Source organism: Silene latifolia, chromosome 3 (assembly GCF_048544455.1).
Source record: "Silene latifolia isolate original U9 population chromosome 3, ASM4854445v1, whole genome shotgun sequence".
Lineage (NCBI taxonomy): Eukaryota > Viridiplantae > Streptophyta > Magnoliopsida > Caryophyllales > Caryophyllaceae > Silene > Silene latifolia.
Genome location: NC_133528.1, coordinates 144,954,160 through 144,969,159, shown reverse-complemented (window position 1 = coordinate 144,969,159; position 15,000 = coordinate 144,954,160). Strand labels below are relative to the sequence as shown.

General features: G+C 37.2%; 2 protein-coding genes across 2 annotated transcripts; both read left to right on the top strand.

Moving 5' to 3' along the window:
• Positions 1-9,167: 9,167 nt before the first annotated feature.
• Positions 9,168-9,853, top strand: LOC141646406 (SKP1-like protein 1A). Its single transcript, XM_074454305.1, has 2 exons — positions 9,168-9,521; positions 9,680-9,853. The coding sequence occupies exons 1-2, from the start codon at positions 9,186-9,188 to the stop codon at positions 9,851-9,853; spliced, it is 510 nt and encodes a 169-aa protein (XP_074310406.1). The 5' UTR covers positions 9,168-9,185.
• A 4,616-nt stretch (positions 9,854-14,469) lies between these two features.
• LOC141649877 (SKP1-like protein 1B) lies at positions 14,470-14,793 on the top strand. The gene has a single exon (XM_074458549.1). It carries the CDS (start codon positions 14,470-14,472, stop codon positions 14,791-14,793), a length of 324 nt encoding a protein of 107 aa, XP_074314650.1.
• Positions 14,794-15,000: the final 207 nt, after the last annotated feature.

The following is a 15,000-nucleotide window of genomic DNA, read 5'->3' as shown; positions in this document are numbered from 1 at the left end:
AAATGAGGCCGACGAGGTGTATAGATACTACACTTTTGGAGGAGTTGGGGATAGAGACGGATGTCCGTCACATATTCGAGACTTTGGGTTTTACGGGGTTGTATAGGCTGAGGAAACACTCCTACCCTTTTCTCACCTTGGAGTTTATGAGCTCCTTTATCTATGACCCAGCTGCCCAAACCGTTGAGTTTCGGTTGATGAACACTAGTTTCTTGCTTTCTATGGACCAATTTGCTTCTCACCTTGGGTTGGGCAAGCCTCCCAAGGACTCCATCACTGATATCCCTGCTGAGTGCGGTGTCTGCCGCCTAATGCCTTGTCTGACCGCAAAACCAGCTCCCACCTCAAGTAACATGCTGATTAATGATGTTCAGCATGTCACGTTGAGGATCTTTCTTCGTTCCCTGTCGAACCTCCTTTATGATCGACTGGATATTAGTAAGCTGAACAACCATGAGGTGTTACTTCTGATGTCTAACTTGAACCCGGAGCGGGCCAGGAAAGTGGTCTTTAATGCTCCTTCCATCGTCTGTGCTGCCCTTGACTTGATGGCCACCGCCTCTTCCCAATACTTGAGTTGTGGCGCTATCGCCACTCGGTTAGCTGAAAAGCTAACCTCCTTTGAGGCTTCTCCGGAGTATGTGCCTCTGGCTACCCCAGTGCCTACTATGGACCGTGACTACTATCTCGACCTGAAGTGGTTGAGAACTTTGGCTGACGGTAGCCTAGCTTGGAGGGTATGGGGCGTGAGTTGGATGGGGACCCTTTGACCAGCGTTGACTGACCTTGGGAGCGGGAATAGTTCTTAGAAGTGCATGCCAAAGCCGTCTTGGGTTACGAGTTATGAGCGGTACTCGATAGAGTAGAGGCTACTCGATCGAGTAGCGTGGTTACTCGATCGAGTAGGGGGTTACTCGATCGAGTGTGTGTGGTACTCGATCGAGTATCGAGTTTTCAGCGAGGATTTTTAATCGCGTTTTGTTAAATCCGCAAATCATTTCCGCCTCATTCCTTCTATCCTCTAGTCGCCCATTTCCCTTCCCTTCACCATAAAACCTCCATGGAAGCCCTTTGAAGGTCCTTGTGCCTTAGGAGAGCATAGCTTGAGTCGGGTAGCGATCTTTTACCGAGTTTCTCTTTATAGGTATGTTATCATCATCATCTGTACCTTTGTCTTTACAGTTAGGGTTTGCTTGATAGTAATAGGTGATTGTGTTGTGCTTATAGGCTTTTCTTGGTTGCTGAATATGTCATATGTTGGTAGGGATTGGTTGCAGTTGCTTAAAGGTAGGTTCGCCTACTCAGTTTCTGTAGATGGTCTAGTGAGTCGGTTGTTGTGGTTGTATTGCAGTTGTAATTACACATTGTTGATATTGTGATTGTTTGTCTATGGTTCTCGAGATGCGTTCTCGGCTGAGTGGAGTCACTTGTGGGAGTGGCTTCACGCCCTAGTTTCGCCCTTCGTGGAACCCGCCACGGAAGGGGATGTGCACATTAATGGGACAGGGTTATCGCTCGGTATGATGAGCGGGGATTTGGTGGGTACGGCTGCGGTCCCCCACTGGCAGGGCTGGTCCAGTGGACAGTCGGTGACGGAGATTGATCGGTGTGGGTGTGCTTGTGTGTGGCTGATTGTGTTACATTGAGTTGTTAGTTGTTGTTGGCTTTGTTGTGTTTCATCTCAGTACTGACCTTGTGTGGTTGTCTTCTTGTTTTGTGTTTCTGCCGTGGTCCCTTATGGTGAGCAGTCTGTCTTGGCAGATGTTGATGTCGTTGATAGCTGGAGTCTGGGCAGGGATGAGTCTTCACGAGATTTGATAGTTATAGCGAGTAGTGTTTGAGTTGTATCGTTTGTATCATCAGTTGGTTTTAAATCAGTTGTAATATAACATAATAGTTCTTTTATCGACATTTGATTATTATTGTCCTCGGGCAACCGAGATGGTAATGCCCTTATATGCTAAGGAAGGCCTAGTTAAGGCTCCTCTGGATATGGGGGTGTTACACTGCTACCCCTGGCTCAGACCGTATACACCACACAAATTAGCACCTCGCTCTATAGCTTGTGTCTTTCTTGGATATTCATCGTTGCAAAGCGCTTACCACTGTTATGATCCCACTACAAAGAAAATATACACCTCCCGTCATGTAAAATTTGTCGAAACCGAGTTTCCGTTTCCGAAACTTTGCCCTTCATTCTCCCCTGACAGTCCCCCTGGCATTTCTCAATGGTGTACTCTCACTATTCCGCAGCTCAAACCACCTCCCCCTCCCTCCCCTCCAGGGTCACCACAAACCTCCCCTATCACTGTCTCCCCTACTCCCAGTTCACCACATACTCCCTCCACACCAACAACTGAACCAAGCACCGTTGCTACCACTCCTACTCCTCCACCCCATCTACCTTCTCCCCCTCATGTCCACCCGCATGGCACTCGTTTGTCTAAGAATATAGTCAAGCCAAATCCCAAATATGCTCACTCCCTCACTGTCTCCTCTCCCTCATGTCTTCCTTCGACCATAAAGCAAGCCCTTGTTGACACAAATTGGCGAGCTGCGATGGAAGCCGAGTACTCTGCCTTAACCAAAAATACCACCTGGACTCTTGTTCCTCCTCTCCCTTCTTACAATATTATTGGTTGCAAGTGGGTTTTCCGAATCAAATATAATCCGGATAATTCCATTGATAAGTATAAAGTTAGGTTAGTTGCTAAAGGATTTCACCAACGACCTGGCCTTGATTTTTCCGAGACCTTCATCCCCGTTGTCAAACCCTCAACAGTCCGTCTTATCCTCTCTATTGCTATTAGTCGATGTTGGCCTCTCCGTCATCTTGATGTCAACAACGCTTTCCTCCAAGGCACCCTCTCTGACACGGTTTACATGGCTCAACCCCTGGGCTTTGTTGACCCCTCTCTTCCCAATCATGTGTGCAAATTGTCTAAGGCCATTTATGGTCTTAAACAAGGCACTCGAGCATGGTATAATGAACTCCGCACCTTTCTCCTATCTTACGGGTTCAAAAACTCCATTGCCGATCCTTCTATATTCATCTATTCCGTCTCCTCCGTTACAATATTTCTACTAGTTTACGTGGATGACATTATTGTCACCGGTTCCTCCCTCATCTCCATTACGCAATTTGTAGCACAACTTAGCAACCGTTTTTCCTTGAAAGATCTTGGTACTCCGTCGTATTTCCTAGGCATTGAGGTTACACCAAATCATCTAGGCCTTCACCTATCTCAAACCAAATATATCACCGACCTGCTTACTCGTCACAACCTTCTCGACTGCAAACCTGCCCCCACTCCTCTTGCTACTTATCCTCCCCTTACTAAAACTATAGGCCATTATATCCCTAACCCGTCGGATTATCGTGCCATACTGGGCTCTCTTCAATACCTCTCCATGACCCGTCCCGACATTGCCTTTACCGTTAACCGTCTAGCCCAATTTCTGCAGGATCCTCAAGAGTGTCGCTGGACTGCACTGAAACGTCTCTTACGTTATCTTAAAGGGAATCCTTCTCTTGGTCTTCAACTTTATGCTAATACACCTTCGAGTCTCCATGCATTTTGTGATGCAGATTTAGCTAGCGATAAGGACGACTTTATTTCTACTACTGGCTATATTGTATATCTTGGTCGTAATCCTATTTCCTGGGCTTCCCGTAAGCAACACGCATTGGCTAAGTCCTCCACTGAGGCAAAATTTCGAGCAGTGGCTGATGTTACGTCCGAGCTCATGTGGCTTCGTTCTCTTATTTTCGAGCTCGGTTTTACCTTTTCAAATCCTCCTGTTGTTTTTTGTGATAATCTTGGGGCAACACATTACTCGGCAAATCCTGTGTTTCATTCCCGGATGAAGCATTTGGCATTGGCATTCCATTTTGTCCGTGAACAAGTTCGTGATCAGCAGCTTCGGGTTCAACACATTAGTGGTCAAGATCAACTTGCGGATGTCCTCACTAAACCTCTTCATCGACCACGTTTTGAGTTTCTAATTCACAAGCTTGGCCTCTCCTCCGGCTCCTCCAACTTGCGGGGGCGTATTAAGGATAGTTAGATATTTTAGATATTATTGTATATATTGTCTTGTGCTCCAAGGTTGTAATTATCTCGTATTATTCGGTTTCCTTTGTCGCTGTTATTTCATATCTTTGTATTTCCATATACTAGACTTAGGGTTGTATAAATACCGTTTTCATTGCTCTGTTAATATATCAAGCTTTTCATATCTTCTTCTATTCTCTACACCATGTAGATATACATTTAATCGCTTTAATTTCTTACTCGAGATTGATATCGAATCCTTGTTAACCTCCCGATGCTTATGGATGCCTAATTTCAAATCTCTAAATGACGGGCAAGAACGTATTAGCATTCCTAAATTTGTATAATCGACCAAAATTAGACTAAGTTTCTTCAAATTAGGAAGATCAATTGAATTAGGAATACTCCAACAAAAACCGTCCATACACAAGTTCAAGTCAAGCGATAACAACGAATTAAATCGAAAAACAATTGGTATGTCCACTCGATAACCATCATATGGTGAACAACTATAATGTGTTGTAAACTCAAAGTGTTGGAGGTTATGTTCACGTAGTCGATGAACCCATGAGCCTATAATATGCCATGACCAAGGTTTTAGACATATAGCATGGGGAAGTTGAAGACGGAAGGTGATTAGTAAGGGTAAATTAACGGATATAGTGAAGAGATTCTCAGAATCTTAATCATTTTTAGAAAAGATCATTATCATTAATAAAAAGTCATACGACATCTACAACATATGTCAAGCTCAATCGGATACAAATCGATTACAACCATAGGAAATAAATTCTTGTTCAAAGAATGAAACACTGCAGCAGAGTCTCTATCATTGATTCGCCGCAAAAGGCTTTTATCCATAAGAGGATCTCCAAATCTTCCTTGACGAGTATCCATTTCTTCTGACGTGATTGATTGTAGACATGAATCGGACAAAATATGTAAAACCATATAACGATCTATAACAACGCTGATCTTCTGCTGACTTATTAGAAAACTGCAAACGAACCAGAAAACGAAAGCTCTCAAACTGAGAGAAGGACACCACCGATAGACGGGGACAAAGCCCTCAGAAAGAGAGACGAAACAAAAACGAAAGCGGAAATTAAACAAAAACATAAAGGAAACAAAACGGAACACAGGAAAAAAACGGGAACCACCGCCTCCCTACCAACCCACAACACCGCCAGATCCAAGAACCACCCTGCCACACCACCTCAACAAACTCGTCCGATAAGACCCGAACAACCCACATACACCACGCAGACCGAGAGGAACGGGCAGACTCGTACGATCCAGAACCGGGTGTGGGTAAGAAAGAGGAGGAGGGTTAATCGGAAGAGAGGAGACGGGTCGCCGGAGAAAGGTCTTGAGAGACCCCATCCCCGGCGACATGGTAGGGGGTTGATGGGTGGCGGTGGGAGGAAGGAGGAGAACGGCGGCAGCAAAGGGGGAGGATATAGGGTTTTTTTTAGCGAGAAGGAGGATAGGGAGGCTTTTTTCCAAGGTTGATTTTTTTAAAAAAAAAAAAAAATTCATCACATTCACAAAACATAGAATTTCACACATACTTCTATACTTCAATTGAAGATCTACTCCTAATCCCTGCCTCGTTCCCCCTAGCTTGTAACATACTGGCTCGAATATAATTTTAATTTAATATCACTTTATCAAAAAAAAAAAAAGAAAACAAAAACAAAAGAACCTCATACTTCTCATCGTAAATTGGTTGGACCTTAGAATGGATATATTAATAACGAGGTGGAATGAAGTTGAAAATTTAAGGATTTTAATAAGTATGAGATTCACGGAATTGCAAGGCAAATAGAATCAATCAAATGGGTAACTGTTTTTCAAAACCTCCAACCAAAATGTACACTAGAATGGATTGACCAAGCACTAGAATAGAGAATCCATTCCACATTCGGAACGTTTCAACCAAGCACCTTCAAATTAGCGTGAAACCACAAGATAGGAAAAAAATAGGTACCAACATTATAGACATCGTTACTAATTACAATGTATCATAAATATACATATATCATCAAAAGTGGTACATAAAATATAAATAAGGCCACTTTTCTTACTCACTATAATAAGTTTGCAATTATAGTTTCTAGATTACAAACATGAAGTTTAGTGATTAAAACTTAGGTGAAACTTAGGTGAAATCCCCAAGAGCAAAATCTTGTGGAACATTCTGGCCTGAGCCCATGCCTAATAGACTTCGAGCCTGTCACCCTTGGGTGGTTTACCTGGTAATCTGGTATACGTGGTTTGCAGGCTATCACGTACACCCGCGGGTTTACCCAATGCGCACCGGAGGTAGCGGCTGCGGATTCCCTCGTTACCCAAAAAAAAAAAAAAAAATCATCAAGAAAGAATAATAACGAAATTTATTTGAGCCCAATACTTAAAACAATCAATTTAATTGAAAGTGGATAACACTAAAGTAGTAAATGACCCCCTCAACCGCGCTTTTAACAAATAAGACATGGTTTATCTAATTCGTAAGTTATGACGACTAATCGCTAAAGATATAAGGTGTTTGAACTTATCATCTATTAAGACGAACTTTTGCTTAAAAAATGTAAAACTGTCATAACAAGCTTCTGATTAAGATGAAAAACATTTTTTGATGTTTGATTGATTATCCACCGACATTGGCAATGTGTCTTAACCTCATTAGGCCCTCTTTTGATTTTCACGACTCCATTGTCTACTTCTTTTTGCAACGAACTTTTGTAATCTCTTTTGAATTTAGGTTCATCTATTCCGATAAGAAACCACTTAGCCCAAGCTTTGCATACCTCTGCCACGTTCTTCTTATCATTACAGTCCAACTTTCAAATATATGACTTCTCATAATATCTTCTGAATCGAGGACATGGTTGATAGATGAAATTGCTCCTAGACGATAATCTGTTTGAACATGGTGTTCAACGTCAAAATCCATTCTCATAGACGACTTCTTCCCTTCTACATAATCTTTGCTAAACAAAATTTTGTCTTCTGCCTTTCTATTGAATGAAGTTACGGGACATTCGATAACGTTCATAGTTGAATTTTTGGCTGTGACAAATTTTGACTTTAAATTTAGGGTCATTTTAGGTTTTAATGATGCCTTATATAATAAAAATAAATAAGATTTAACTCTTTTGGTAAACTTTCCAAGTCTCCTTCTTCCATTAGATCTTTGTTAATTATTAATTATTAATCAATCAATACTATATATTAATTTCAGAAACCAAGGGACTTCAATGTAATTAAATAAAGTTATACAAATTAATTATACTATATAGTTTTAAATCACTAGCACCGTGTGATGGACCCGATTAAGAGATATCAACGCAAATATTATATAGTTTGGGTTAAAATTAAATTATATAGAAGCTTGATAATTTCCCTAAATATTTGTAAGAGACTAAAACATGGTTAATATCCTTAAAATAAAATAATTAATTAATTAATTAATTAATTAAGATGGTCAATTTTCTTAAAATAAAATAATTAATTAAGATGGTCAATTTCAAAGAGAATAAAAGAAAGAAGATGATTGGTAATTTTCCTAAATATTTATAGAAGACTAGAATATGGTCAATTTCCTTAAAATAAAATAATTAAGTGGTATAAACATGCACACTTATGGTATTAGTTATTATCATCATAAAATTATATATTAAATTTAAAATCTATGCAATTTTATTAAACTTTATAGTTTATTAGATGTATAGAGATGTTAATTATTTAACATACTAAAATATAATATAAGTAGGTTATAAAGAATTCAAGTTAGATTCCATAGTATATAATATTGCTAATTCTTTCGATTTGATTTAATGCATATATGTAATATATTTATATAAATATATAATTCTCTTAAAATTGCATGCATAAGTAGTAAAAGTATTTCGTGAGTAAAGAAAATAATTGTAGTATCATTGACATAGTTATATGATAGTAATCACTCATTTAAATAGTAAAAGTAACAATATTATTAGCGAGATTAGTAAAGTGGTAGAAACAACGACGGGAGTAGTGAAATAATCAATATTAATGCGGTAATAGTTAAAGTAACAATAATTACGGCGGGAAAAGCGAAATTATCAACATTAATGCGGCAGTAGTGACAGTAACAATAATTACGGCGGGAGTAGTAAAAGTAGCAATGATTATGGGCAAGTAGTGAAATTTTATTACTATTGTTTCACTAATAAGAGCAAAATATTTAAAGCGTGAGTAGTGAATTTGTCTCAAAATTTATTTAATTGTAATTCTATAATATGTCATAAAAAAATATATTAATGATAAATTTATAAATTATCCAACTTTGAGTAATTTTATTTAATGAAAAAAAAATTAATGGTAATTAAAGGTAGCCCGGGCGAAGCCGGGCACCAATACTAGTTAATTAAAAAATAAAAACCAATTAAAGTTAAAATTTCCATAATCCTAAACCTTTTAGAATTCCTTCATACTATATAAACCCACCTCACCCCACACTTATCTTCCATCACAAAAAAAAAACGGAAAATTCACGTGGTACCCTCAAACTTTAACATTTTGCACGTAGTACCCAACTTTTTAAGTTTGTGCACATGCTATCCTTCAGATTTGATTTTGAAGCACAACGTACCCTTTTTATCGTTATTAAAATTTTCAATTGAGCATAAATCATAAACCAGAAATCGGAATTGACTAATTTTTTTTTTCAAATTGATTATCTCTTCACGATCTATAGATTGATAAAACGAAAATCGTCATTCGGAAATTTAAGATCGAAAATATGGTTGATTTGAGATTTTCGTTTAGAAAAAAAACCCTATAAAAAGTCAGGCGGCATTTTTTTTTCTCAAATCGTAGATTATGAAGAGATAATCATTTTAGGAAAAAAAAATTGTCCGATTCTGAATTCCGGTCTAGGAGTTATGCGCAATTAAGTTTTTTTATAGCGACAAAAAGAGCATGTTGTACATGAAAATTAAACATGGAGGGTATTATGTACACAAACTTAAAAAGTTGGGCACCACGTGCAGAATGACAAAGTTCGAGAGTACCACGTGAATTTTCCGTTTTAAAAAAAACTCTCAAAAAACAAAGAGAAATAAAAAAGCAAGAAGAACAACAACAATGGCGGAAACAACAACATCAAAGAAGATCTTGTTGAAATCATCAGACGGCGAGGATTTCGAGGTGGACGAGATTGTGGCGTTGGAATCTCAAACAATAAAACATATGATTGAAGATGATTGTGCCGACAACGCAATTCCTCTTCCTAATGTTAATGCTAAAATCTTGTCTAAAGTTATCGAGTATTGTAGGAAACATGTCAATGCCGCCGCTGCGAAAACCGCAGATGCAACAATTACTACAACTGCTGCTGCTTCTGTTGGTGATGATGAGCTTAAGATGTGGGATGAGGATTTTGTCAAAGTTGACCAAACTACCCTTTTTTATCTCATCTTGGTAGCTCACCTTTTCATCTCTTTTCCTTTTGTGGATTGCCCACGTGATTTGCTGACTTAATTTTTGTGTGAGACCGTTTTATAATTTATAGTATGTGACGTCTTTTTAACCAATAAAATACAGTTTATCCTAACAAGCTGTTAATTGTGTTATATCAGGCCGCTAATTATCTGAACATCAAGGATTTGTTGGACTTGACCTGTCAAACAGTTGCCGATATGATAAAAGGAAAGACACCAGAGGAAATCAGAGAGACATTCAACATTAAAAACGACTTCACACCCGAAGAAGAAGCAGAGATTCGAAAGGAGAACCAGTGGGCCTTTGAATGATCGATCGTCTCTCATTTCGTTGCTGCCATGTTTATATCAAAGGAGATTGGAGTATTTGGCCTTACCAAATTTTGTTTTTGAATAAAACTGCGTATGTAGTATTTGGCTTTGTCGTAGAATTTAATGCTTAGATAATATATTTGTTCATCGAAAATTTTAAATGACTGAAAGAAATTTTAATTTAGAACCGCTTTATTAAAAAAAAAAAAAAAAAAACCCATACTTGCCATCGTAAATTGGTGGGACCTTGGAACAAGGTGGATCCACGTAGTAGCAAGGAATGGCGGCCGCAACCCCAAACATAAAAAAAATGGTTTAGAGGATGGATATTTGCTACCCGAACTATTGTTGAATAGTAGATAAATAAATATTATTCCATTAAATCATTTAAATGTGCAATAAACAGCCGGAGCTGCTTTTTATCACCCGAGTTTTACTAATATCGCCCAAATTATGTCATATACTTTACAATTCTAACCTCCCTATCTTTATTTTTCTCTAATAAATAAATATCTTACAACTATTTTTATGTTTTTCCAATTCATAATAAACTTAATAATTAACAACTAAGAATATTTCAATCATGAAAAACATTTTCGAAACGAGGAAAATCAATCGGATTCGGTTTATACACATTATGTAATTTCCGATTGCATTGACTTTTTTGATATTTTCATTCATCAAATGAATTTGTATGATTGGATTTTGGACGTATAATTTAACGATTAGAGGACCTAGGGTGATCATCAATTTTCATATGCGACGAGTACAAATTAAAAAGAGTCAAAATCCTCTCTATTTCCTAAAAAGAAATGGAGGCCATTATATATTAACAGTCCAGATTTAATTTGGTCAACATCGAACGGTTTACGATTTATAGGGTAATTAGTGTATTAGTGAAAGGGTAACTTGGTCATTTGCTCAGGCGACATTAGTAATTATGGCCTTATGGAGCGATAAAAAGATAAAGTGTAAACAGCCCTGGATTAAAATCTCTTTACATGCATATATAGACTAATTTTTTTTTTGCTACCCCAATACAAAATCTTGGGTCCGCCTCTGTATTGCACATTAAAGGTTTAGATAGGTATGAGATTCACGAGGTTAGAAGGGAAATAGAATCAATCAAGTAAGTATGTAACTCTTTTTCAAAAACCTCCAACGAAAACAAAAGAATGGATTGACCAAAAACTAATTTAGATTTAGATTGCATTGAATCCATTTCACATTCCGATAGTTTCAACCAATCACCCCCTAAATAGTGTGAACTATATCATGATACGAATATCAGTACCAAAAAACTCGGTAACATAAGTAGTATATATCATCAATCGTCAACATAATGAATAATGAAGTTTAATTTAACCAAGGGTATTACTCCTTCTACCGTACCACATCAACAAAAATTATTTGAGCCTATCTAAGACTTAAAACAATCAATCAATCAATTTAATTGAAAGTTGACACCACTTTTAACAAATAGGACATGATTTATTTAATTTCGTAAGTTATGACATATAAGGTATTTGATCTTATAATCTATTAAGAGGAGCTTTTCCTTAAGATGTAATTCATGTAAAAGTGTCATAGCAAGGTTCTGATTAAGATGAAAAACATCTTTTTCTGTTTGATCGATCATCTTCCGACATCGGCAATATGTCTTAACCTCAATACCCCCTCTTTTGACCTTGACGACTCCATTGTCGTCTTCTTTTTGCAACGAACTTTTGTAATCTCTTTTAAATTTAGGTCCATCTGTTCCGATAAGAAACCACTTAGCCCAAGCTTTACATACCTCTGCTACGTTCTTCTTATCATTACAGTCCAACCTTTCAAATATATGACTTCTCATAATATCTTCTGAGTCGAGGACATGGTTGATAGATGAAATTGCTCCTAGACGATCATCTGTTTGAACATGGTGTTCAACTTCAAAATCCATTCTCATGGACGACTTCTTCTCTTCTACATAACCTTTACTAAACAAAATTTTGTCCTCTGCTTTTCTATTCAATAAAGTAACGTGACATTCGGTAACATTCATCATAATTGATTTTTTTATCATCACAAAGTTTGACTATAAATTTAGATAGTCGTTTTAAGGTTTTAATGATGCATATAAAATAAAAGGAAGTATAAATAGATTTATTTTTAGGTAAACTTTCCAAGTCTCCAACTTCCATTAGATCTTTGTTAATTACTAATTGGAGTAATTAATATTTAGGGGTTGTTTGGTTGATCAAGTAACTTAATTTTTCTGGGAAATACAATTTATGGGAATTAAGTTCCCTCATTTAATTCGGTTGAATTTCGGAAAAGTGTTTGGTTGCTCATGTGGGAATTAAATTCCACAGGAACTTTCAATGACTAAGGGGGAGTAGGTAAACAACTTCCCACATCAGGTAGGAATTGGAAGTTCCCGGAAAGTTCTAATTCCTACATTTTCTAAAATTTATGTCAACCAAATAACACATGTTTTCAAAATCATGGGATTTTTCAATGCCTATATTTTCTAAGTGGCAACCAAACGACCCCTTAAATACAAGAATCCAATCCAATTAAAAGTCAAAATTAAGTATGTGTTTGGCCAAGATTAAAAAAGTGTTTTTGTTTCTCAAAACTAGAAGTTGTGCCAAACACTCAGTTTTTAAAAAATAGAAGCAGTTTTTCTAAAGCTCAAATCCACTCTTTCACCCCAAAAACAGAAGTATCAAATTGATGCTTCTGTTTCTATTTCTTCCAAAACCAACAACTATAAACTTCCAACTTTGTCTAGGTAAATTATTATTTCAAGGCATGATGTAACGTTAACATAAATTTTTTATTTTTATTTTTGTCAAATTATGTTAATAAGCAAAATTTGTTATCTTTTATGTTACTTGTAACATTATAAAACCATACAATAAAATATATATTTATAGTCTAGTATTATAAAAATGGGTACTAATTAAAAAATATCATAAGTATCATGAAAAGATTAAGAAAAAAACATAAAAAAGGTCAGGTCACATTCTGTTATGCATAAATTTGATTCACAATAAATTATACTGTACTAAGTACAATAATTATTGTGCGCCACCATCGTATGGAGCGAGACTGCGAGAGACACAAAGTGAGCATTTTACGATAAATAGTGATCATTTCTTAATGTTAAAAAGTGACCACTAATAAAAATTAATCACTTTATAAAAAATAAAACATTGTCATTGTTTATAAAATGGCGACGTTTAAGCAATCGTACTATACAAAGGTCTTATATTCTAATTTACAATATAGTATAATCCGTACCGATTTCATTTATCTATGATTCTATATTTCTACATATGTTGATGGGAAATATATTTATACAATAATAAATGGATTCAAAATAAACTAAAACAAGTAAATTAGGCCAAACACTAAAAATTATAAAAAGCACTTATTATGAGCTTAACCAAACATACCCTCATTTTTAGAAAAAAACAATTTTTTGAAAATTAATTTTGAAAAACAGAAACTATATTTTAAAAACAGGACCAAACATGCTCTAATTAAAATTTCCATAATCCTAAACCTTTTAGAATTCTTTAAGACTATTATATAAACCCACATCACCTCACAATTTTTTTCCATCACAAAATACTCTCTTAAAACAAAAAGTAAAAAAAAAATAATGGCGGTGTTAGGGTGCAAACCCATGTCCCACATCGGTAGAATAGAGATGAAAGATTATCTTTATAAGTGTCTACAAAATATAATAGTATGAGGCCTTTTGGGAAGGAGCCCAAGAGTAGATCCGTGAGGGCTTGGCCCAAAGCGGACAATATCGTACTATTATGACTTGTGGACACAAATGCAGCAGAGGCCCAACACGGGATATTCACGCTTCCGCACAACAAGTGGTATCAGAGCCCAAGGTTCGACTTGAGCTAGACACAAAGATTCATCAGGCCAAAACTTGAAGTTGGACTACACTATAAGACGTGAAACTCCTATAGCTCGAGGGAGAGCTAATATGTTCGCGAGAAGCGACATGGTCTCACAGCGTTGAGACGGCAGGACGTACAAGAGAATATCGTCAGCGACCTGGCGAGGTGGGCTGAGGCTTAATGGAGGCAACAAAAGCGGTCCATGGTAAATCCAAAAAGGCGGTTCGGTGTGACGTGCTGAGGTGGTGGATTCGGACCTAGTTCAGGGTATATTGGATGCAGAGGAGTTTGGTACGCAAGTGTAGCACAAGCCCCGTGAGACATATGGTGTGTCGTTTAAAGGGAGGTTATCAAGACTTGGTGATGCGGGTGTCTAGGTGATGAGGCTGCATGGTGCGGGAAATTCTCCGTAGAGGTCAAGACCCGAGTCCAAGATGATGGTCCTTGGTTTAAGGGGAGGATTGTTAGGGTGCAAACCCATGTCCCACATCGGTATAATAGAGATGAAAGATTATCTTTATAAGTGTCTACAAAATATAATAGTACGAGGCCTTTTGGGAAGGAGCCCCAGAGTAAATCCGTGAGGGCTTGGCCCAAAGCGGACAATATCGTACTATTATAACTTGTGGACACAGATGCAGCAGAGGCCCAACACGGGATATTCACGCTTCCGCACAACAGGCGGAAACAACAACATCAAAGAAGATCATGTTGAAATCATCACATGGCGAGGATTTCGAAGTGGACGAGATTGTGGCATTGGAATCTCAAACAATAAAACATATGATTGAAGATGATTGTGGTGACAACGCAATTCCCCTTTCTAATGTTACTGCTAAAATCTTGTCTAAGGTTATTGAGTATTGTAAGAAACATGTCGATGTCACCGCTGCGAAAACCGCAAATGCAACAACTACTACAACTGCTGCTGCTTCTGTTGGTGATGATGAGTTTAAGAAGTGGGATGAGGAATTTGTTAAAGTTGATCAAAGTACCTTTTTGATCTCATCTTGGTATGTTGAAATTCTTTGAATACAAAACTAATATTGCCATCAATATGAATTATCAAATTTTGCGGGACAAATTTCTTTGAATAATCACCTAGGTAGCATTAAAACGGACACGACACAGATACGTGATATGGTATTCCATGAAATTTAGGACACGGGACACGTTATTTAAATTTAATAAAATATGTATTGTTGTAGGATGAGGTGATTAAAATAAGATAAATTATGG

Coding starts and splice junctions, on each gene's coding strand:
- LOC141649877 (XM_074458549.1), top strand. CDS start 14,470: ATGTTGAAATCATCACATGGCGAGGATTTCGAAGTGGACGAGATTGTG.
- LOC141646406 (XM_074454305.1), top strand. CDS start 9,186: ATGGCGGAAACAACAACATCAAAGAAGATCTTGTTGAAATCATCAGAC. Junction 9,522..9,679: donor CCCTTTTTTATCTCATCTTG/GTAGCTCACCTT, acceptor GTGTTATATCAG/GCCGCTAATTATCTGAACAT.